Source organism: Physeter macrocephalus, chromosome 9 (genome assembly GCF_002837175.3).
Source record: "Physeter macrocephalus isolate SW-GA chromosome 9, ASM283717v5, whole genome shotgun sequence".
NCBI lineage: Eukaryota > Metazoa > Chordata > Mammalia > Artiodactyla > Physeteridae > Physeter > Physeter macrocephalus.
Window position 1 is genome coordinate 15,434,612 of NC_041222.1, and position 23,155 is coordinate 15,457,766.

At 46.1% G+C, this 23,155-nt stretch overlaps 1 protein-coding gene across 9 annotated transcripts in view; it reads left to right on the forward strand.

Moving 5' to 3' along the window:
• Positions 1-16,734, forward strand: part of PTPN3 (protein tyrosine phosphatase non-receptor type 3) — a 109,237-nt gene extending 92,503 nt beyond the window's left edge. For 8 of the 9 annotated variants that reach the window (XM_028493691.2, XM_028493688.2, XM_028493687.2 and 5 more), the window contains 7 exons: positions 4,193-4,283; positions 4,565-4,626; positions 6,800-6,946; positions 13,080-13,208; positions 14,121-14,266; positions 14,742-14,877; positions 16,529-16,734. In XM_028493691.2, the coding sequence (XP_028349492.1) occupies positions 4,193-4,283; positions 4,565-4,626; positions 6,800-6,946; positions 13,080-13,208; positions 14,121-14,266; positions 14,742-14,877; positions 16,529-16,606 (789 nt within the window). In that variant the 3' untranslated portion in view covers positions 16,607-16,734. Of the gene's footprint in view, positions 1-4,192; positions 4,284-4,564; positions 4,627-6,799; positions 6,947-13,079; positions 13,209-14,120; positions 14,267-14,494; positions 14,551-14,741; positions 14,878-16,528 lie in introns of those variants that run through there. The other variant, XR_003681161.2, reaches the window with a different exon arrangement.
• The last annotated feature ends 6,421 nt before the right edge of the window (positions 16,735-23,155 follow it).

Below are 23,155 nucleotides of genomic sequence, written 5' to 3' on the forward strand. Positions count from 1 at the left end.
GAATAGGGTTCAGTGTTAGCCTTGGCAAGGCAGGCATAAAAATGAGTGTGTTGTCAATCCTTCTAAAGGCAAAAAAAAAAAATCTTAGCTTTGTTCACCCAACTTTTTGTAAAAAATTTTTAATTTTATATATATATTTCTTTTGTTGTAGTTTTTTCTCACTTCAGTCATTTGAATTTTTTTATATAAATTTATTTATTCGTTTATTTATTTTTGGCTGCGTTCAGTCTTCATTGCTGTCGTTGCGGTGCGCAGGCTTCTCATTGCGGTGGCTTCTCTTGTCGCGGAGCACGGGCTCTAGGCACACGGGCTTCAGTAGTTGCAGCATGCAGGCTCGGTAGTTGTGGCACACGGGCTTAGTTGCTCCGCGGCATGTGGGATCTTCCTGGACCAGGGCTAGAACCCGTGTCCCCTGCATTGGCAGGCCGGTTCTTAACCACTGTGCCACCAGGGAAGTCCCCAGTCATTTGAATTTTTAAAAATTCACATTGTAATAATTCAAGTAATTCAGAAATAGCCAAAGTAAAATTAATTGTCTTCTGACCCCCCTCTCATTTAGCTTCTCTCTCTGTTGTAATTTACAGATAACAATTTGGTGTGTATCCTTGCATACTTGTTCCAATGATCTGGCAAATATATTTTATACACACACATACATAAGTGCACACACATATGTTATATACACATTGTGCGTATGCTGCTGTGTGTAGAAATGGGATCACCACTGTATTATTCTGTAACTTTCATTTTTCACTTAAATAGATGAGTGGAATCTGTACTTTTAGTCTATCTTATTCTCTCTATTACTTGCACATAATTTTGTGGTATAACTATATCAGAATGTAAGTCAACACTTTTCCCTGTTGGGAAATATTCAGGCTGTTTCCAGTTTTCTGCTAAAGAAAATATTTTGCCACCAATAAATTTCTTTGATGTGTATCTTTGTGCATTTCTGTCAGATAAAGTCCAGGGTGTGCATATTTAAAAATTTGAAGACAGTGCTATGGTACTTTATTTTGTATTTTATTTTTAATACTTTACAATCCTATCAACAGATCATTACTGCTGAGATACATTCATATCCTTGTTGTGATTAAAGCCTTTTGCTAGATCTGTGCTCTTCCGCTAGACCATCTCAAGTTGATTACATTTACACTTTTGGTGGTTTTTTTTTTTGGTGCGTTGGGTCTTCGTTGCGGTGTGCAGGCTTCTCATTGCGCTGGCTTCTCGTGTTGCGGAGCTCAGGCTCTAGGCGTGCGGGCTTCAATAGTTGCAGCACATGGGCTCAGTAGTTGTGGCTCCTGGGCTCTAGAGCACAGGCTCAGTAGTTGTGGCTCACGGGCCTAGTTGCTCTGCGGCATGTGTGATCTTCCGAGACCAGGGCTCGAACTCGTGGCCCCTGCATTGGCAGGCGGATTCTCAACCACTGCAGCATCAGGGAGGCCCTACGCTTTTGTTATTTGGAAAAGAAAAACTTTTTAACCTCCAGGTTAGCTTTACTGGTTATATTCACTCAATTGGATTTCACTTCTGTGCAGTTAGTCAGTTAGAACCAAATTTTCATTTAGGGGAATTTGACTGACTCAGATATTCTCCTCCTCCCAGAATCAAACCAAAACTTCTAATAAATCATGAATTTATTTTAAGAAGGAGCCCAGAGAGTTCATTAAAGCTCACAGACCTTTATGAAGTTGCTTAGTGGCTACTTGATTGTTATGAACTGATTAATAGTTGAGCTTAGGGAAAGATTGGAAATTCTGAACATTGGAAAATGTATGAGACATAACATAATTATCATTACCAAAAATGTCTATGCTAATTCTCTCCTGGTGATTTCTGTGCAATTTGTTTAATAAAAGAACTAATAAGAGAAGAAACAGACCAACAGAGGCTGGTTTATAAAGCAAGAAATACAATTTGCAAAAATATACAGGGAAAGACATTGTTCCACCTCCCTATTCAAATTGCAGACACATTTTAGTTGATGATACTGGCCGCAATTTGGTGGACTAACCATTCTCATACACCCCTGGAGGGCAACTCCATTTTGTGTGTGTGTGTGTGTGTGTGTATCAAAGTCCTTAAAAATATGCTTTAATGCAGTAATTCTGTTCCTGGGAGTTTATAATAGTAAAAAATTGAAAACAGTCTAATCAAGAAGTAGAATAAAAGTTAAAATATGAAAACCTTATAGATTATTGAGCCAGTAAAAATCATGTGTATAAAGAATACTTCGGGTATTTAAATGACACAGGGAACTAGACACTATATAATAAGTGGGGAAAACAGCCTTCAAAATTATAGTGGTATTTCCCAGGACACGTCTTGTGAGACGTGAGATCCTCCATGGCCAAATTAGCTTGAGAAATGCTTAGCTAATCAGAATTTAATAAGGTTATGCACTACAGGACTTGTTGTCTTAGAGATTCATAGAACATAAGGTGACTTGTAATATTTCCCAAATTTCCTTGACCTTGAAACTTTTTCTAAGCAATACCTAGTAGCTTCTTTCAGAATACTTGGGTTCTATAGAACAAAATATGGAAAGTGCTAATAAGTGTTCAGTCTCATTTGTTGTTTTTAAAAAGATAGTGATATCTGTGTATTTTATGTGTTTACGTATATAATTACATATGTTTGTATACATGTGTGCGTGAAAAGAAAAGCTGGAGAAGATAGATGAAGAAGGTCATCTCAGGACTTCCCTGGTGGCACAGTGGTTAAGAATCCGCCTGCCAATGCAGGGGACATGGGTTTTAGCCCTGGTCTTGAAAGATCTGACATGCCCTGGAGCAACTAAGCCCATGCGCCACAACTGCTGAGCCTGCGCTCTAGAGCCCGCAAGCCACAACTACTGAGCCCGCGTGCCGCAACTACCGAAGCCCGTGCACCTAGGGCCCATGCTCTGCAACAAGAGAAGCCACAGCAATAAGAGCCCACTCACTACAACAAAGAGTAGCCCCCGCTCGCCGCAACTAGAGAAAGCCTACCCGCAGCAACAAAGACCCAATGCAGTCAAAATAAATTAATTAATTTTTTTTTTAAAAAAGGTCATCTCAGGGTTGTGAAATTACTGGTAACTTTTTTCTTTATATTAGTCTGAATTTCTTAAATTTTCTGCAAAAAAAAAATCACTTACAACACTGAAAAAAAGTTGTTTTTAAATTCCCATAAAGTTAACTAAAAACCACTGGTGAATAGTGTTTCACACCCTAGTTTGAAGTGGGGGACACAGTTGTATAGAAAAGAAAACTCAGAAGGGCAAGGGGAAACTTTGAAAGGGGATGGATGTATCTTACGCCTTTATGGTGGTGATGGTTTTATGGGCATATACTTATCCCCAAACTCATCGAGTTGTACGTTAACTATATACCACTTTTTACATGTCAGTCATACCTCAATAAAATGTCACTTCAAAGAAAAAAACTCAAGCATTGGCGTCAGATCTGAGTTCAGCTTCTGGTTTTAATCTTGAGCAAAGCATTTAGTCTCTGCCTCTCACTTACAAAATAAGAATACTATTAATACCTCTCACAGAGCTGTTGTCAACATCACATCAGATACAGTACGGATGTGTCTAATATGTGCTTGTAAATATGCAAAGATGGTTTTAACTGAATTATTTACTAATGATTGCATGTATAGGGAAATACCTCTTTAAATGAATGTTTAAATGAAGTTTACTATGTATTGGAATAAATGTTTTTACTGTGGAAGTATACTTCTGAAATGAATGAAATGAAATGCTCTTGTTCTTAGCAAAGAATATGGTTCACTCCATTAAATTGGAGGGAAGTGTTTTTAGACTAATGTAAATGATTTCCATTTAATTTTTAGTCAGAATTCTTTCTTTTTCTCTACTTGCTTTTAGCTCTTGTCAAATAATTGTCATAAAGATGAGGTTTTACTTACTGTGATCCATTATCTGTGACTCACACCCCTTCTTATGACTTTTCCTCAAAGATCATCATGTTAAAAAAAAAATTATTGACGAATTGAGTCAGTTTCTCATGGGATTGTAGAATTTCTTATTGGGAAGACTTTTCTCTTAATATATGAAATCACTGTTAAATGTTAAGATTTTGGTGCTCTGACTGGTAAACTTTCCTGATAAAGTATGTTCTCACACTCTCTCCATAGCTGTTTTTTGCAATGTTTTTTTTGTTTTTTTACTTCTCTATTTGTCATATAGCAACTCTACAGAAAGAAGCCGGGTTTGGCCATCACATTTGCAAAGCTGCCTCAAAATTTGGACAAAAACCGATATAAAGATGTACTGCCTTGTGAGTATCCGGCGTGAATACCTCCTCCCTGCCGCCACACACACACTGAGATAATGTTTCCCTTTTTAAAACAGATTGTCTGGTATTCTGGAACGATTTTCAGTGTGTCTGTAAACACCACCGTCTTTACTGCAGCCATTTCAAACTCTGAACAGTTGGGGAATAGTGTTTATGCTAATGAGGCGAGAGCTGCAGATGGGGCTGGGAACTGAACTCTTGTTTACTCGGTGCGATAAAAATAACACTAGGAATAATCAGTAAATGTCTTGCTCTCCCCACAGATGACACCACCCGGGTATTATTGCAGAGAAACGAAGATTATATTAATGCGAGTTATGTGAACGTAAGTTAAAAATCTGGATCATGAGAAAAAGCATGTTAATCACTGCAACAAGCATGACAGCGGCGTGTGAGGTGCTTTGCAGTTGGCAAAGTGCTTTCCCGTTCACTCCCTCATTTCATCACCACAGCAGCCATTGAGGGAAGGCAGAATAGTCTTATTTTACAGAGGATGAAGCTAAGGTTCAGAGACATTTAATAATTTGAAAAGTCACAAAGCTAACGGAAGGTGAGACCAAAACTCAGATTCTGTGTCTCTGACTACATCATCCACATGCCTTCTGTCCTCAACTGCAGACATTTAGGTGTTCTGTTGTTTTGGCCATTGGTATGTTTGTAACTTTCTGTGTTTTTCCCCCATGTCATTACATCCTGCCTAAAAATAAGAAAAATGAAACCACGTCTGGGCATATAACCCAAAAACAAAAGGTAAAAGATTTCACATGTTGTGGGGAAAACATTCATTTCACTCTGAAAATGCATCTTGGGCAAATTAGCCTCTCTGAACCTCAGTTTCTTTATCTAATCCAGGGGTCAGCACACTTCTTCTGTAGGGGGCCAAACAATAAATATTTTGGTCTCTGCAAGCCAAGAGACAAAATTGAGGATATTAATTAGGGACTTATATAGCCGTTTAAAATGCAACCATGTGAAAACACAAAAAAGTACCTTAGGCTTGCAAAGTGGCAGTTAAATTTGGCCTTCAGCCCATAGCTTACCAACCTCTGATCTAAATGAACAGATGACTTTTCAAGTTCTCAGGTTATATATAGCATGATATCAAGAACTACCAGCAAGATTGGGTCTGATCAGTGATTCCACTTATTCAAAAGCATCTGTGGGATTCATTGACCCTCACTTCAACATTCCTGGTGTCCTGCAAGCAGAGCATCAGAAATGGTGGGGCTGCTAAGACCATGCAGTCCTGGGGTGGGACTGGCTGAGACCAGGGCTGAGGAAGCCTTTAACCTAAGCACCAACCAAACCATGAGTTAGGCACCTCCATTTACCTTTCCCATCTAAGAATGAGTGAATCACAGTGCCACTCCAAAGCTCAGCCAGTTCTGAGTGTTCTTTCCTAGAAAAGACTTAGTTTAGAAGTAAAAGGAGAGCAGGGTGGGAGAGGGGCACTGAGGACAGTTGAAAGCATTTTGACTTCTAGCATTAATCAACTCAGATGGTAACTATGTGAGGTGATGTGTTCATGAACTTGACTCTAGGAATCATTTCACAGTGTATACATATATCAAACCATCATGTTGTACACCTTAAATATATACAATTTTTATTTGTCAGTTATACCCCAGTAAAGCTGGGGCTGGGAGGGAGATTGATCAACTCAATGGCACAAACATTGGCAGCCATGCAGAAAGCAAAGTGGAACAGCAGTTGGTGGGATAAGCCTGTATGCTTATGCTTCAAAGGAAATAAATATTTTGATAGAAAACCCTGCATAGGGAAAGATGTGAGCGTGAAGATTGGCATGTGTTGCTGAAAATGCAGTTACCCACTACTGATTATCTTTAGGATACAGCGGTGAAGGTCATTTAAACTCTTTTCCATTTCGTAGGTCCACTTCTGATTATCGCCTATTGACTATCATGTAGTTTTATCTTAAATATCTAATGCTAGTATTATTGTTAAATACCTTTGAAGCTTTTTTTTTTTTTTTTTTTTGGCCGCACAGCTTGTGGGATCTTAGTTCCCAGACCGGGGATCGAACCTGCGCCCCCTGCAGTGGAAGTGTGAATTCTTAACCACTGGACCGCCAGGGAAATCCCTTTGAAGCATTTTTTTTTTTTTTTTTTTTTTTTTTTTGTGATATGCGGGCCTCCATCTGCTGTGGCCCCTCCCGTTGCGGAGCACAGGCTCCGGACGCGCAGGCTCAGCGGCCATGGCTCACGGGCCCAGCCGCTCCGCGGCATGTGGGATCCTCCCAGACCGGGGCGCGAACCCGGTTCCCCTGCATCGGCAGGCGGACGTGCAACCACTGCGCCACCAGGGAAGCCCTGAAGCATTTTTGAGAGTAGCTTTTTCTTTGATTATTCTTATTGGCCCAAAATTGATAGAGATGTTATTCTGGTGTGATGAGTCACTAAGTAAAAGAATGTAAGATCCAGTTCCCTGTCCACCTTGTGGCAGTAACAGATTCTAATGCCTTAACAATCTCTTGCCAGATGGAAATCCCTGCTGCTAACCTTGTGAACAAGTACATTGCCGCTCAGGGACCCCTGCCACATACCTGTGCACAATTTTGGCAGGTAGTCTGGGATCAGAAGTTGTCACTCATCGTCATGCTGACCACTCTCACAGAGCGAGGGCGGGTAAGTGGCTTGATTTCCAATTCAGAAGTGTGCATGTCACACTGTGCTCTGCAGAACGTGGATTTCAGAGCTGGAAAAGGTCTTAATGAAATGTCACCCGGTCCAGCCCCTATGTGACCCATAAATCTCCTGTACAGTAGTCATTTCAATTTTTTTTTTTAGTTATCCTTCATGCCAAGCTCCTCATGCTGGCCTGTGGAGGTTTTCTTTTATACCAGTTGAATTTTTTTTTTTTTTTTTCGGTACGCGGGCCTCTCACTGTCGTGGCCTCTCCCGTTGCGGAGCACAGGCTCCGGACGCGCAGGCTCAGCGGCCATGGCTCACGGGCCCAGCCGCTCAGCGGCACGTGGGATCTTCCCGGACCGGGGCACGAACCCGTGACCCCTGCATCGGCAGGCGGACTCTCAACCACTGCGCCACCAGGGAAGCCCAAGCTACTGATGGACACCTCCAGTGACTGGAAGCTCAGCACTTTTCCTACCCACTCCCTGGCCTTTCCAAGCTAAGGAGTGATCAGACAGCCCCTCCCATTCCTGCCTCCGATCCATTATAACAAGCAGGAAGGCTCTTCACCTTGCCTTACCTGTCCCAGAACCCCTGTTTTAGCTGTGGCCTTACCCTCCCAGGACAAGTGCTGGTCCTGAGAAGAGCAGTATGAGTGCCAGGTTCACAGTGGCCATAAAAAGTAGAAGATATTACCTCTGTCAACCTCTGCTTGTGTTGCAGCAAAACCTAATGCAAAAAAGAGGTAAGAAGGGCTTAATTAGGAGAGTGATGGGCACCCTGCTGTGCTCAGCCTGACGTGCATTTTCCATAGGAACAGATCGCTGATTATATAATAGAAGTCATTGTGCAAGGGATACTGTGTAGCATGAGTTCTCTAACTTCTGCCTGCATCTGGGTATCTTCATTATGAAACGTTTATCCAGAAACACATTCCAAAATCAAATATAAATTAATTTTAAACCACCTATTTTGAATGATCTCTGTGCCACTTCCTCCCAGGCCTCTCTTTGGTATGTAGCTCAGAATGCCAAATTGAGCTATGCTGAAAGTCAGAATACAGGATTGGAATGGGTAGTATGTTTGAGGAGATCAGGCTACCCTCTCACCCAAAACAGCAAAATAAGTATTCCTACTATTTCTAGAGAGATCTGTGGATTGCACAGGGCTTTCACACAGGTTGTCCCAGGCAGACGGCTCCCCTCCTTGGCTGAAACACTTCCAGGGTCCATCCATGAGTATTCGGCTCTGATTTTTTTTTTTTAATTACAAAAATTTAATTTTATTTATTTGCTTAGTTTATTTGGTTTTCTTTGCTGGTTCCTCCATCTTTATTTTTTTATTATTTTTTTTAACATCTTTATTGGAGTATAATTGCTTTACGATGGTGTGTTAGTTTCTGCTTTACAACAAAGTGAATCAGTTATACATATACATATGTTCCCATATCTCTTCCCTCTTGCATCTCCCTCCCTCCCACCCTCCTATCCCACCCCTCTATGTGGTCACAAAGCACTGAGCTGATCTCCCTGTGCTATGTGGCTGCTTCCCACTAGCTAGCACCGAGCTGATCTCCCTGTGCTATGCGGCTACTTCCCACTAGCTATCTATTTACATTTGGAAGTGTATATATGTCCATGCCACTCTCTCACTTCGTCACATCGGCTCTGATTTTTTTTTTTTTTTTTTTTTTTTTTGCGGTACGCGGGCCTCTTTTTTTAAAAATCCCTCTTTACGACATGCTGAAATCCACATCACTTTGAACCACCACCCCACCTGCTTCTCTTACCTGGAAGACTCAGTAATAAGTTACCCTTCTCTTCTATGCAATGCCCTTTCAGATATGTGAAAATAATCCTCGACTTCCATTAAGGTGGTGGTCAGCAAAAATTGTCTGGTCTTTGTCTCAGTGGTGCTGTTAGCCAGTTTTCCCATTTTGTACTCAAGCATTTGACTCCTGAAACCTACATGCAGCATGCTGGTGGGGCTCTAGAGCCAGACGATCTGGGTTCAGAGCACGTTCTTCTTGAGCAAGTTATTTAACCTCTCTGACCCTCAGCTTCCCTGAATATAAACTGCAGATAGTAGTGCCGCCTTGGAGGGTTTGTGAAGACTGAGACAATATATATGAAAAGCTTAGAGAGCTGCCTGTCGCCGGTGTCCAGCAAACATTAGCTATTGTGTGTCTGTGTGGCCATGATTATCATCCCTGGGAGGATGAGCCATCAGAGCTGGCCTTCTGCGTGCCCTTGGGCTCCTTGGGCTTTCCATCTGTCATTCTCTGTGTTGGCTCTCACTCTTAGCTTCTTGTCACTCACAGTCTCGATCAGAATCTCTTCTCTTCACATAAGTCACCATTTAAAAATGTAAAGGCCCTCAAGAAGCAGTAGAAAGCTCCTTCTAGGGCTTCCCTGGTGGCGCAGTGGTTGAGAGTCCGCCTGCTGATGCAGGGGACACGGGTTCGTGCCCCGGTCCGGGAAGATCCCACGTGCCGCGGAGCGGCTGGGCCCGTGAGCCTTGACCGCTGAGCCTGCGCGTCCGGATCCCGTGCTCCGCAACGGGAGAGGCCACAACAGTGAGAGGCCCGCGTACCACCAAAAAAAAAAAAAAAAAAAAAAAAAAAGAAGGTATGTGTAAAAATGCAAAAACCACAAGACAGTGTTTTTAAAGTCTAAATAAATATTCTTGCCTTCCAGTCTGTGAACCCAAGGCGTGCTTGCCCACACGCTCATGTGCTGTCTCCTAAAAAGAGAGTTAAAGTACTAGGGAGATAACGTTAAAGCTATCCTAGACCCCAGCTGAGAAACTCTCTACGGCATACATGGAAAAAACCACTTTCCCACTGTGTGGTTCTATGCCATTTAATACAGACCCCATCTCCTCCTAGCCTCCTGCCAAATCCCACACTTTGCAGGCCTTGATCTGGGCCATTGTGGTATGTTATAGATGACAAGACATCGGCCTTGTTGTCTTCACAATCTCCCCATATGAAACTGTGCCATGTTTGCCTGCCTGTTCTGTGACTTTGGAGGACCTGGATACTCCAGGTTTTCTCAGAAACTGTCCATGGAGGTGCTACTCTCTGAGCTCATAAGGTCTTTCAGTGGTGCTGCAACTTCTACGAGCCAACACCTGAACCCATGGGGCAGCCAGGAGCTCTCCTCACCTGTGTTGGGCTGCTCCTTCCCCTTCAAACTTGGCTCGGCCCTTCCCAGCTGCGAGGTCATTGTTCTCCTTGGAGAAAAGAGCGCCAGCAGTCGTGGTTAGTGACAGACATCTGCCCCGATGGCAGCCCCTTCTTCCCCTCATTCTGCGTGTTCCAGCTCAGGAGAAAAGGCCCTTTCTTCCATCCAGGAGGCCTCACTTCCACCGGCTGCCCTTGCAGGTCCTGCCCCTCCTGTTTTGTCCTGATTGGAGTCTGCTCTGAACCTGAGCTCCTCCAAGGTCTCCATGTAACCTGGTGGGTTGGTTGGTTTGTTTCCCAGCCCTTTCTTCCTAATGGAACCCCTTCCGGCTGGTTCTATCAGGTTAGAGATTCCCATCTCCCACGAGTCAGAGCATTTCCTTCGTAATCTCTGGCCCTGGGAACTTACCTCTGTTGTTTATCAATGGTTGGAAACCTGTTCTCAAATCCAGGCTACGCGTTTCCTCCCTCTCCTGTTACAAACGCTCCGGTGACCTGAGCCCTTTATCCTGAGGTCCCTTATCTGGTCCTCGCCACCCTGCTGAGTTCCTCCTGATTAGGAGTCAGTCACTCCAGGCCAGCAGCTCTGTCCCCTACTTCCTCTGAGAGATGAAGTTCTCGGCATGTTCCGTTTGCTTTCTCCCAGATTCTGCATTTTGCGGAGTGAGCCTCCCCACAGGCGTATAGCTGGCAGGGTCCCCGTCGCCGCTCTGTGCTGCACTCACGTCTGTAGGTGCTGGGAGCCTTGCCCAGAGGCCAGTGGGCAGTGAGGCTCTCCTGCCACAGAATAGCTTTCACTTCTCCCTCTTTTCATTACAACCTAAAACGTTTTCCATTGTGTTCTCCCTTCAGGTCCATGGGTTTCCTCCAAGAGGAAACAGAGGTATAGAGGTATATAGTCTTTCCATTGAAAGGGTCTTCTCCTTCCCCTCCCATCAAGGATGTTTCTTTTGGGGGAAAAATTATTTTTTACATCTCTATATGCTCCATTTCCTATATGTAGGATCTGACACAAGTAGATTCACTCTCTGAGCCTCAGTTTACTCTTATGCAAAACAGAGACAATGACGGTATCTACCTCATAAGATTGTTTGGAGACCCAGATAAAATAATGTCCATAAAAAGCACCATTTAGTGCTTAGCATATACTGATCAAAAGATAGTAGGCATTAGGGAATCCCCTGGCAGTCCAGTGGTTAGGACACCCCGCTTCCACTGCAGGGGGCCTGGGTTCGATCCCTGGTCAGGGAACTAAGATCCTGCCAGCCGCACAGGATGGCCAAAACTGAGGTTCAGAGAAGTGAAGTACCTTGCCCAGGATTGCAAGTTAGTGGAACTTATCAACCAGGAAGGAAACTCAGGATGTGCACAAACTTCTTGTTCTTTCCGCTACACCCCCAGTGCTTAGAGATCCAAGTAGACCTAAAATCTAAATTTGATCAAGGAGTAAAGGGAGTCCAGTTCTGGTCAGATTCACTGGGAGTCTCTGGAAATAGAGGTGTTTGTGGCTCAGCCCTGCACGGGCTCGTCGCTTCAGAGCGAAGCTTGCCATCAGCTGTCCTGTGGGCAGGACCCTTGGGAACCTGCAGCAGACAGCTACACCCCCACAGATAAGGAAGCAGATGCAGGCCTGCTGGATGTTGGCTCTGCCTCGGGTTCTATGGACAGCAGTCCTTCGTGTCTTGGAGAAGCTGGGAAGTGGCCACTAACCAAAATACCCAGGTTTAAGGTTTACAGGTAAACTCTTAATGCCGCCTTTTCAGCAGCATGCTTTAATTTCACATATTCACTGTGAGGTTTGAAAATAAGAATAGAAAAGCTCTTTTAAATTACGTGCGTCTGTTGGTTTATACCCCCTTCTCAGCTGTAAGTAAATGTAATTTTTACCCAAGTTGATGCAGCTGTAGGCTTGGAGAGAAAATTTTTTTTGAATGAGTCAGAATTTGACTTGATGGATCTATGGTGGGATAGGCAGCTTGGCCCTGAGCTTTGCTTCGAGGCCAGAGGCAGGAGTGAGACTGCTAGGGAACAAGTTTCAGGATTTGGAAGGGGGAAGAGAAAACGGGAGGGGCCGTGGGGAGCCACAGCAGCCCTGGACCTGGGGCAGCCCACTTAATCCCGCTGAGCCCGGGTTTCCTCCTCTGCTGTCCGGCGCGTGTCAGCTCCGTAGGAGTCGTATACGAAAGCACTGGTGGGGCCTGCGGCAGCAGTGGTGATAACGGCCACCGTCACCGCTGACCTCTCCCCCCCGCAGTGAGCCTGGCACTGCACACCATTCTCTCCAGCCTCTGTCACCATCTGGGAAGCAGGTGCTGGCCTGTCTTTCAGGTGAAGAATGTGAAAATCAGAGAGGTTAAGTAGTAGCAGGTTCAAGGTCATAGGGCTCACCGTGGAGGAGAAAATGATCGTAGCACACGTCGATCTGGCTCCCAGATGTGTGCTCTTAGCGGCTGTGCCTTGAGGAGTTCCACCTCAAGGGCGTGAGGAGTGGACGCTGAAGGAGGGATGAGGTAGAAAGGGGTGTTGAGAGCAGAGAAGGGGCCAAGAGACGGGGGGATCGGGTAGAGGTCGCTCCTAAGTTGAGGCCCCATGTCGGAGGCTCTCCTGTTTCTCCAGCAGTTGGACCCTGGTGATGAAGAAGAAAAGTCTGTGTGCTCAAATTCCAGCTCCAGCTGGAGTGGGAGCTGTGGCCAGGCCCCTGGCGGGTTGACCTCCCCACCCCTCCCCAGCTCCCCAGAGGAGGAAGGGAGGTCCCCCCGCCCACCCCTCAGAAAACAGACACAGCACAGAGTGGCCTCGCCTGCGTCTCTCTTCTCCCAGCAGCTCTCAGAGTACCTGGTGCGAGTGAGAGGGCTCTGGCCAAACATCCAACCCGTCTGCCCAGTTAACCGCAACGAGGACCACCGCACAGCCGAGCCTAACCCCTACCCGCTGGTTCCCTTGCAGACCAAATGCCACCAGTACTGGCCCTATCCTCCCGAGGTCATGGAACACGGCAGCTTTCACATCCGCTGTCAGTCAGAGGACTGCACCATCGCTTACGTGTTCCGGGAAATGCTGGTCACGAACACCGAGGTGAGCATTGCACGGGCGGCGAGTGGTCCAGGGGAGGGCACGGGTTAGAGGCAGGTGCTGAATCAGCATCCACCTTGGGCCCGGGGAAGCGCTCAACTTCTAGGTCAGTCTGTGTTTTCACCTGGTGGGCATTTCAGTAGATGTACAGACGGCCTGGAAAAGAGCCAGCACCCGTGTCCACAGCAGCATATTTCACAATAGCCGACAGGTGGAAACAGCCCAAGTGTCCACTGACAGATAAATGGATAAACAGAATGTGATGTATTCATACAATGGAATCCTAGTCCCCCTTTACAAAGAAGGAAGTTCTGACACATGCTACCGCATGGTTGAGCCTCGAAGACATTATGCTGAGTGGAAGAAGCCAGACCCAAAAGGTCAAATACCGTGGGACTTCTCTTATGTGCGGTACCTGTGGAGTAGTCAGTTCACAGAGACGGAAAGGAGGATGGTGGTTGCCAGGGCTGCATGGCTGGGGAATGAAGTTAGTGTTTAACGGGCACAGCGTTTCAGTTTGGGAAGATGAAAAGGTTCTGGAAAGAACTGTACATAACGTTTAACATGGTAAACTTCTTGTTATGTGTATTTTGACCATAAAAAAAGAGCCAACGTGGGTGGCCCTAATACCATAGGAGCAAACGGGGAGAGATCACTGTGGGCCGAAGTGGTGGAGGAGACATCGGGCAGGAGGTGGCCCCAGCGGAACCCTCGAGAGTGGGTGTGTGGGAGCGTATGGAAGGCGGGTGGGCCGGAGTTGGCAGCGGCCAGGGCAGGGTGGTACCCAGTGGCAGAAGAGTGTCCGGAGACGGGAGCTCCCTGGCTGGAGGCTGGAGCGGGGCCAGGGTCCTCCTGTCCACCTGCCACCTGCCCACCGTCCAGGTAACTCAGCGAGGCCGCTCCGTCTCTTTGCAGACCGGAGAGGAGCACACCGTGACGCATCTCCAGTACGTGGCATGGCCAGACCACGGAGTTCCCGATGACTCCTCGGACTTTCTGGAATTTGTAAACTATGTGAGGTCCCTGAGAGTGGAAGGTGAACCCGTCCTAGTTCACTGCAGGTACTGTGGCTTGTTGGCTTTATTTTTTTAATACTCATACTCCTTGGGAAAGGCCTGGAGAAAGTTGGCAGGTGTCAAGCCCACCTAAATCCCACAAGACTAGATATGCTTTTTACAAAGCTCTGTTTGCTTTCTTTCTTCACAATGTCAAAAGATTTGGACACACTTGTGATTGCAGCGCAGAACTGGAGAACAAACTCCCTCCCTCATCTTTCCCTCTGTTCCCAGCTGACTGACCTCACAGCAGATGCGCATAAGATGGGGGGTGGAGTTTGCACGGAAAGGTGGGTCTCTTCCCATTGGTTTTTAAGCCCCCAGTCTGTTCAAGAGCACACCTTGAGTGTGTGTTTTGTGTTCTTTGAAGGTCAGAGGAGGAAAGCTCCATCTGAGTAGACGTGGGAACTGGCGAGGAGCTGAGCTGGGCTGTGCAGAAATGCTGTCTGAGCAAATCCCGTCTCTGCTCCTTTCCCCCCAGTGCTGGGATAGGTCGGACCGGTGTGTTGGTCACCATGGAGACATCCATGTGCCTGATCGAGAGGAACCTGCCCGTTTACCCACTGGATATTGTTCGGAAAATGCGAGACCAGCGTGCCATGATGGTGCAGACATCAGTGAGTAGAAATCCCAGTAATAAAAATACTAACGATGGCCAGGCCTGCACGAGGGGCTTTGCAGGTTGAGAGACCAAGGCTCCAAGGGACCGAGTCACTTGCCCACGGTCACAGAGTTTGTCAGGGGCTGAGCAGTTCCAACACCCACCCCATCCGAGTTCTGCCTCTCGCTACCCTCCACTTCTGCTGCCTCACGGTTTGTTTCCTGCCAGCCACTTGGCCAGGGAGCAGCCCCGGTTGCACTCTGCATTGTCAAGCCACTGACCCATCATGTGTCTGTCCATCAGAAGTAAGCAAGGTCACCTGAGGGTTTCACCCCACCCGCCTGTTCCTGGGTGAGCCTTTTGGCTCAGCAGATGTCTCACATGGCCCTACTCTCTCCTCTTCTGGGCTCTCTCCCACGTACGTCACGCCTGGGTACCTGGCACTGCAAGTGTCCACAAGATGAAGTATTGTGGCTTCCCCCAGAGCTACAACAGGGGCAGTGGGGTGGCATGGAAAGTTCATGATTCACACCCCCCCACATACTGGGCAACCTTTGAATAGTGCCTTAACCTCTCTCTAAGCCTCAGTTTCCCCATCTGCAAAGTAAGGACTATCCCATATTCATTCATTCATCCATTCAACAGATAATTGCACAGGCAGGAGAGACCTGAGCTTATATCTAGTAGAACTGGATCAGTTGACTATAAATCTCAGCAGCAGTGGGAGAAGTCCAGAGGGAGTCTAAGAGCTCGGGAAGAGTATCAAAAGCTGACTTTGGAAAGTCAAGGCTTTCTGGAGGAATGGCCTCCGAGGCCACACCCCCCGATGGATGAGGAGAAGTTAGCAAAGAAGGGAGTGGGACTTGCCCTCAGCTCTGTGTCCTCACGGACTCATGGACCAAGCTCATAAGATTTCTCTAACGATGGTGAGCTCCTGTTTTAAATTCATGTGCACCCAGGAAACCTGGTTAAGAAAAAAAAACAATCAGGTTCTCTGCCCTGTTTTGTGGTATGGAAGACCTCATTGCTAGTTAAAGAATGTTTAAAGTGCATCTTCTGGGCACATTTTCCTAGCTGGTGCAGCTCAGTCTGAATGCTTTCCTGTCACCCAGGACACATCAGTAAAATAAGTCTCTTAGGTGTTTGTTAATATAAAGAACCTTACCCTGTAGAGCGGCTTTCGGTGGCTTTCCTTTGGAGGAAAAAATCCAGACTCCTTATCTCAGTGCAAGGCCTTCTGCAGCCAGGCCCCAGCCCACCCGTGCCACCTTCCTACCAGCCCCGCTACCGCCAGCTGTCCTGGGCCGGAAGCGTGAGCCCTGGCTATGCTCCTCTGAACGGGCCGCCCTTTCATTTCAACGTACGCTGGTGTGTACATTGGAACGGCCACCCTGCGGCAACCTGTGTCCCTCCCTGACTCCCCGAGACTGCCAGTCCCTCCCTCTGCTGTGATTCCGTGCCACGGTTGCCCAGCCCTCATCACGTAGTGAGCTCACAGGTAGGTGTGTCTTCTCCACACCGTGTCCCTGATGTAGCCCAGGGCCTGGCTCGGCCGGAGCTGGAGCTCAGGGTGTTTATGAGTGAGGTGAAAGAATAACTGTGTCTGTGGTCTGATGCAGCATTTGTGAAGCTGCTGGCCATCTTGACGGCTTTCTGTTCCTTTCCAGAGCCAGTACAAGTTTGTGTGTGAAGCAATTCTTCGTGTTTATGAAGAAGGCTTAGTCCAAATGCTGGATCCCAGTTAAGACGACTGTGAAGACGTTCATTCCTCTTTCCCAAGGGCGTCCTCCTTCTCTCTGGAAGCAGCAAGAGGAATTTGTAGGCTGTGGGAAAGGAATGAGCATATTTGAACCCAGGCACTTTAAATTTCTATTAAGAGAGAAAGGTATCGTGTACATAGGAACTGTGTAGATAACGCATGTGGTTATAGCATCCTTTAGGCCCGCACCTCCTCCGGAGAGAAATAAGCAGAAGGGGATCTCAGTTTGGGGCCTGTCCTAATGCCTCCCTCCTTCTCCGTCTCCATATTCCTGTAAACCACCCTTGGGCAATTGAGAGGGGACGCCAGCAACCCTGTTGACCTCCCAGAAACGAGATGGTGTGGCTGTTCAGAGTTGCTTGGCTGAGTTGTGTGTATATGTGTATAGGACTAAGGGCTGAGCTTTCCATGTGTCTGGGCAGAGCTGGAACAGTCAGTGTTCACCTGCCCTGATGCTGATGAGAAACCCCACGAATGTACTGAACGGCAGGGGGTGGGGTGTCAGGCCGAGGGGCAAGCGGTGCCTTTTCTGCCCTCCCTTCCTTGGTCCCATCTCCCGGCCACTTCCAATATTCACGTTTCTGAGAATCGTGTCCAAATGCCCTGCCTTCTCCCTGCATTAGTGACCCTCCTCAGGTTCACAGCAGTGCCTGAACCGGGCAGTGCAGGTTTCGGGTGAGTTTTCAGTTGAGACTCTGAGAACAAGGGCGCCCAGTGTTGTCCCACGTGTTCGTTTTTGGAGCAGGTGCCTCTTGCCTCTGTCTTCCTCTTGCTGTACACTCAGCACCCAGGACTGGAATCATCCACTACTGAATCTAAGACATGGATTGCTGCTACTTCGAGCTATTACACTTGAAACATTACAATTTTCCTGAGGGGAGATGGGATATCACCTAAATATTCAGAATCTTCGGCCCTTCTGAGAAAAGATCTAGTCGTTGAGCCATGGGAAACCCAGCTTCTAGAGGGTTGCCTGTGGAGGTGTGTGTGTGTCTGTGTGTTGTGTGTGCTCCCACGGGTGAGTGTTTCTCGGGATTCCTAACTTGATTCAAATTACAGTTGAGTTTATATAAAGAATGAGTCTCTGTATAGAAGAACAAATGTGTGCATTCACTCTTAGTTACAATGGTCTTCGTTTCATTTCAAAGGAGAGGATCAGACTATCTGAATATAAACACAATTTGATGTTAATTTATTCTAAGTACACCATGATTTTGATTGTCCTAAAGAATTCTGCCTTTGTTAATACTATGTTCATTTTTTTTTTTTAATTTGTGACAGGATTGTAGCAAATTATTATTTAAGGAAAATAAACTACGTAAACATTCTAAGGTGGTATTTTGAAATAGTGGCTTTATGTATCCAGAAGAAACAGCTAAGTATCCAATTTCTTAACGGATTTATAGAAAAAGGATGGTTTCATGTTATAGTGCACTGAAATGAGGCTGTTTTGATGTTTAGCAAACTGGACTAGTTGAGTAGTTTCCTGGTCACAAACTGGGTAAAGACCTTTACGGTAGGGGCCAGGTTTCTAAAGGTTGTCTCCAGACTGAGCATATTTACCGCATTCTTTACATCTTTTCCCCACCGATGTTTTACTGTTAAGTGGCCAGGGTGGAGGAAGGTGTTGTGCCGCGTCATGAGCCATACTGTGTGACAGGAGACACCGAAGCCCCATCCTAGTCAGCATAATGCCAGGCTAGCAGAGTGTAGCAGCAGAGTTTGGAGCTAAGGGGTACAGGATTTGGTTTCTGATTCCACTCAACAGCTAGCCCTAGGCCTAGTCACTTATGAGCTTTACCTCCATTTCCTCACCTGTAAAATAGGAGAAATAAATAATACTGAGGACTTTGGGTTGAATATGAGGATTGAATAAGATGATGCTATTAAAGTTTTCATCAGCTGGAATCTGACACTGCTCTGGATGAATTACTTTGAAAAGTTAATTTATCAGTGACTAGGCCCCAAATCCATGAAACAGAAGTAGAATCAGCTGGGGTTTTGTAAGAGAAAATCGCTTTTCTTCTCAAGAGAACCGAGGGCACAAAGGAGTATCATACAAGTACTTCTGGACTCAGAAAATTCGATCAGCCAGGCACCAAAAAAGAGGGAAAGCTGAAGTAAATTTAAATGCCATCAGGATATTGAGCAAATCATTGCCATTTGATAAAAAGGCATCATCACCCTGTGTGTAAAAAGCTTGTGAAGTCTAAATGAGTTTGGAGATCTATGTTTCATTATTTTTTTAAGAAACAAATTGTTTCATATGGTTGAGGAAATGCTGCCATTATTTTACATCAGTTTCCAAAAAGTTTACCGGAGGTTGCAACCAGCCTTTTTCTGCCACTGTGCAGGCCAGTAGTTCAGACTCAGCAGATGTTACCAGGGACAAAATCCATGAAATCCTGGGGAAGAACAAGGCAAGAGGGTTATCGAAAGGAATAAAATATGCAAGTAGATACTACAGATGCTACCGATTAATTTGTGGAGTTCAAGATTCCTGCTTCATCACCTTATATACTTAAGCAATTAATACCTAAGAAGCCCATTTTAGCCCTAAGTGAAGAACGTCATCAAAATCAGGATAAACATTTTGCCTGGGAAATTGGGGTATGAATGGAGAAGACATTTACATCCTGTGTTCTGGCACTCTCGGAAGATCTAATGAGACTTGTCGATGTGCAGACATAAAATGGGAGAGGGCCTGGTGTCACTCCATAGAACCTGCACTAGGTGTTTTGATTTTCCAGAACAAGAGATGCAACTCAATTTGTTTGGGGGAGGAGCAGGGAGGGTTGGATCACAAACTTGGGCTGGTCTTTAGTTCCTACCACGGTAACTTATACTTCAGTTTGCTTTGAGATTAGCATAGATGCTGTTGCTACAAAGTTGCTGGTTGATGTTTTTGGTTCCTTGTAGAAGCTATCATAGAACCGGAGGCAACGAAGAGGCAGCGTCAATGGGAAAGAGTGGGCAGAGGCAGGACGTGGGTCTAGGTTAGACTTAGACAAGATGTGTCGCCCTCAGCCCTCACTTTCCTTCTAAGTAAAAGGGGGAGTTTGGGCTCGAGGGGATGAGCTCTGGTTTTTTTCAACATCTGCCATTCTGGGAGTCTATTCCAGAGAGTCAAGGTTAATCCTAAACCAAAACCTCCAGTAAGCTACTGGAGAGAGATGTATCACGTTTCTGGAACTCGTCTCCAAGCTCTCCAAGAGCTTGTCTCCCTCAGACCTTGGCAAAGACTCTGACCTCAGCCTGGGAAACCAAGCAGGGAGGGAGTCCAATGGCCGGGCTGTCCGGCATCTCTATAACTCACGTTCCGTCTGGAGCAACCAAGGGATTTGTGTTGTCATGTAGTTTTGAAAAGTATCTTAATTGATTAGCAATATTTTGTCTGTAAATTTGGAGTGTTTTTCATTCTGACCTGTTCTTTCAGCGACTCTACTGAAAAACAATTTGATCAATATAAAAACATTCAAGCTATGCAACACTGTTATTGTGTGTTGACATTTTTATTCTGATGTCTTGATTTCTGGAAATGTTTTCTCATTTTGTTTGCTTTTTTTTTTTAAGTAAACGTTAACGCTCTTGGAGGAGAGTGCTCTCTGCCATCTCCACCTTCCCTCTGGTGAAGGATGACCAGGGACAGCCTTGACCTTGTGTGGCAAGTTCTAGATCAGAATTAGATTCAGCTGTCATGACAACAGTAGCTCACACAAAGTAGAAGTTTCTTTACCCTCTCCCATGCAGGACTGCCAGGTGGCTGCATGATCCCTAGGGTCTCAGGTTCCTTCTGACTTGTTACTTGGCCATTCCCAATCTGCAGCTTGTACATTGAGGTCCGCGATGGCAGCTCCAGTCGTGTTCACATTCTAGCAGGCAGAATGGAGGAGAGAGGAGGAGAAAAGCAAGACCCATCCCTTAGGGCGTGTCATGGGAATGTTGTGCGTCTCATCAATCCGAACTTACAGGGCCATACCTACCACAAGGGAGTCTGGGAAAGATAGTTTTTATTCCAAGAAGCCATGTGCCTAACTAAAATTCAGGAGTTCTGGGAATTCCCTGGTGGTCCAGTGCTTAGGACTCGACGCTTTCACTGCCGAGGGCCTGGATTCGATCCCTGGTTGGGGAACTAAGATCCCACAAGCTTCATGGTGTGGTCAAAAAAAAAAAAAAGAGCTCTAAAAAAATAAAATAAAAATTCAGGGGTTCTGTTTCTGAGAAACAAGGAAAGAACGGGTTTGAGGGACAATTAGTGGTCTCTGCCACTAGCTCAACCCTTTGGTGTCACCTTTATGCCTCACGTCCCTGAGGTAGACAGCTCAAACCCCAGCCAGGTATGGCATGGATCTAAAGCCAGAATCACATTTGAGTGATTTGTGGTCTTCTCCATCAGCTCTGGATGGCTTCTTGTGGTCTAATGACCTATAAACTCACTCAAGTTATTTTCTCCCAACATAGCCCATAAACAGTCATGAAGCAGAAACAGGAAAACAGCCATTGAAAACTCATTCATAAGAGGAGAGAACAGGAAACACTGCTGCCAGGGGTTACCCAAGTCCACTGCAGGAACAATGAAGACGCCTTTGGCCGGCCATCGAGTCCCTTGGATGGTCACCTGACAGCCCAGCCCCACTCTGGGAGGGACTCCTTGTCCACTGACCTCCCTGGCCACATCCAAGGTGGGGCTACAGAGCTTTTGTAGCCCTGCTTACTCCCGGGGCAGTTTGGGGGGTGCCCAGCGTTGTGGTTTCTCTGCCAATAGAATGCCAGCAAGTACCCACAGCCGAAGATCTGGTCTAGACCGGTGTTCTGTGCTCTTCCTGTGCTTCTCAACTTGAAGGTAGCGACTTTGGGGCCACCTGACCAAGAAGTTTGGGTGGGAAGGCAGCACCCACAGTCTGATCTTTGGAGCTACTGGTTTGCATTTTCTGGCAGAGAAGTCTTGAAAATGGCTTGCTGCCCCAGCCTTGTCTCCTGCTAAGGCTGCCACTTCAAGGCCACTGCTCTTAATAGCTGCAGTTTGGAGAACAGAGACTGTTGGCATTTTCTACGCTTCAAGATTTTAATCAATTTTGATTACAGGCTAGAGACAGTGCCTCCCTTGGTAAAGCAGGATTGCCTTCCATCTCTTCTGCAGTCTGTCTGGCTCTAGCCCCAGTTCATCTCACTTTTATATGACTTTGTGAAAAGCAACAAGGAGCAACGCTCACACTTTTATCTCTCTCCCACCATTTCCTCTATTGCCGTGACCTCTGTCAGCATGTGGTCCATCCAATTTCATCAAATGTTTAGCCATTATATAAAAGACAATATCTATTCTTGACATCCACTGCCTACCAATTCCACTAAGCCAGTACTACGTTTTAGATGTTATTTGCAGCATCCCATTATCAGTTACCAAATTCTGAATCCAAAAGCCAAAGTAAAGGTGGTTGGAGCAAAGTAGTTTATTTCTCACATAAACACAAGAGTCCAGAGCTGGTACAGTGGCTCCATGATCATTGGGACCTACACCCCTCCAATCTTCAACGTACACCTTCACCTCATAGTCCAGAATGGCTGATCCAGCTCCAGCCATCACATCCATCTTTCAGCCAGAAGAAAAGAGGAAAAGGGACAAAAAAAAGAATGCCCTTTCCCTTTAAAGATAATTCCTGGAAGTTCCATAGACTACTTGATTAACACACAGTTAGCCAGAACTTGATCATAGGGGTGCATCTAGCTGCAAAGGGGTGAAGAAATGCAGTCTTTACTCTGGATGGCACTCTACCCAACCAAAATTCAGGAGTTTTATTATTGAAGAAAGGGAAATGATTATTAGGGCACAATTAGCAGCCTCCCCTACAGATTCCTTGACTTCAGATCTACTGAAGGGCTGACATATGAGGAGTTAACACTGCTCAAGACCCAGCACACAAGAACAAGTGCAATTATGTCACTTAAGCAAAACTGACCCACCATCCTGAAGAACAGCACTGACAGCTCCTAACATGATCAGCACTCATCCATTACATACATGAATCATTTGAATAAGAATAGACTGATAACAAACTTAACGTCTTTTCTAGAAACTCCAGGTCCCCACCATTCCCCAACCCCAAATTATACAGGTCATTCTTCTTCTATGGCCACCCTTGTATCCTTTGCTAGTTAGTCCCTACGCCTCTAGATTCTTCTCATGGTTGAGGAAGACACCAGAATTTCTCCTTAGGCTGCCCCAGGGCTTCCAACATCATTGTCCAAAACAGAGGAAGAGCCAGAAAAGAAGACTTGTTGGGACATAGTGGCAGAGGTCCGGGGAGGAATGGTGGCAGTGAAGACAAGGTAGGTGGTCGTAGTCCAGCCATATTGAAGAGGAAGGAGTGGGCTTCCCTGGTGGCGCAGTGGTTGAGAATCCGCCTGCAGATGCAGGGTACACGGGTTCGTAACCCGATCCGGGAAGATCCCACGTGCCGCGGAGCGGCTGGGCCCGTGAGCCATGGCCGCTGAGCCTGCGCGTCCGGAGCCTGTGCTCCGCAACGGGAGAGGCCAC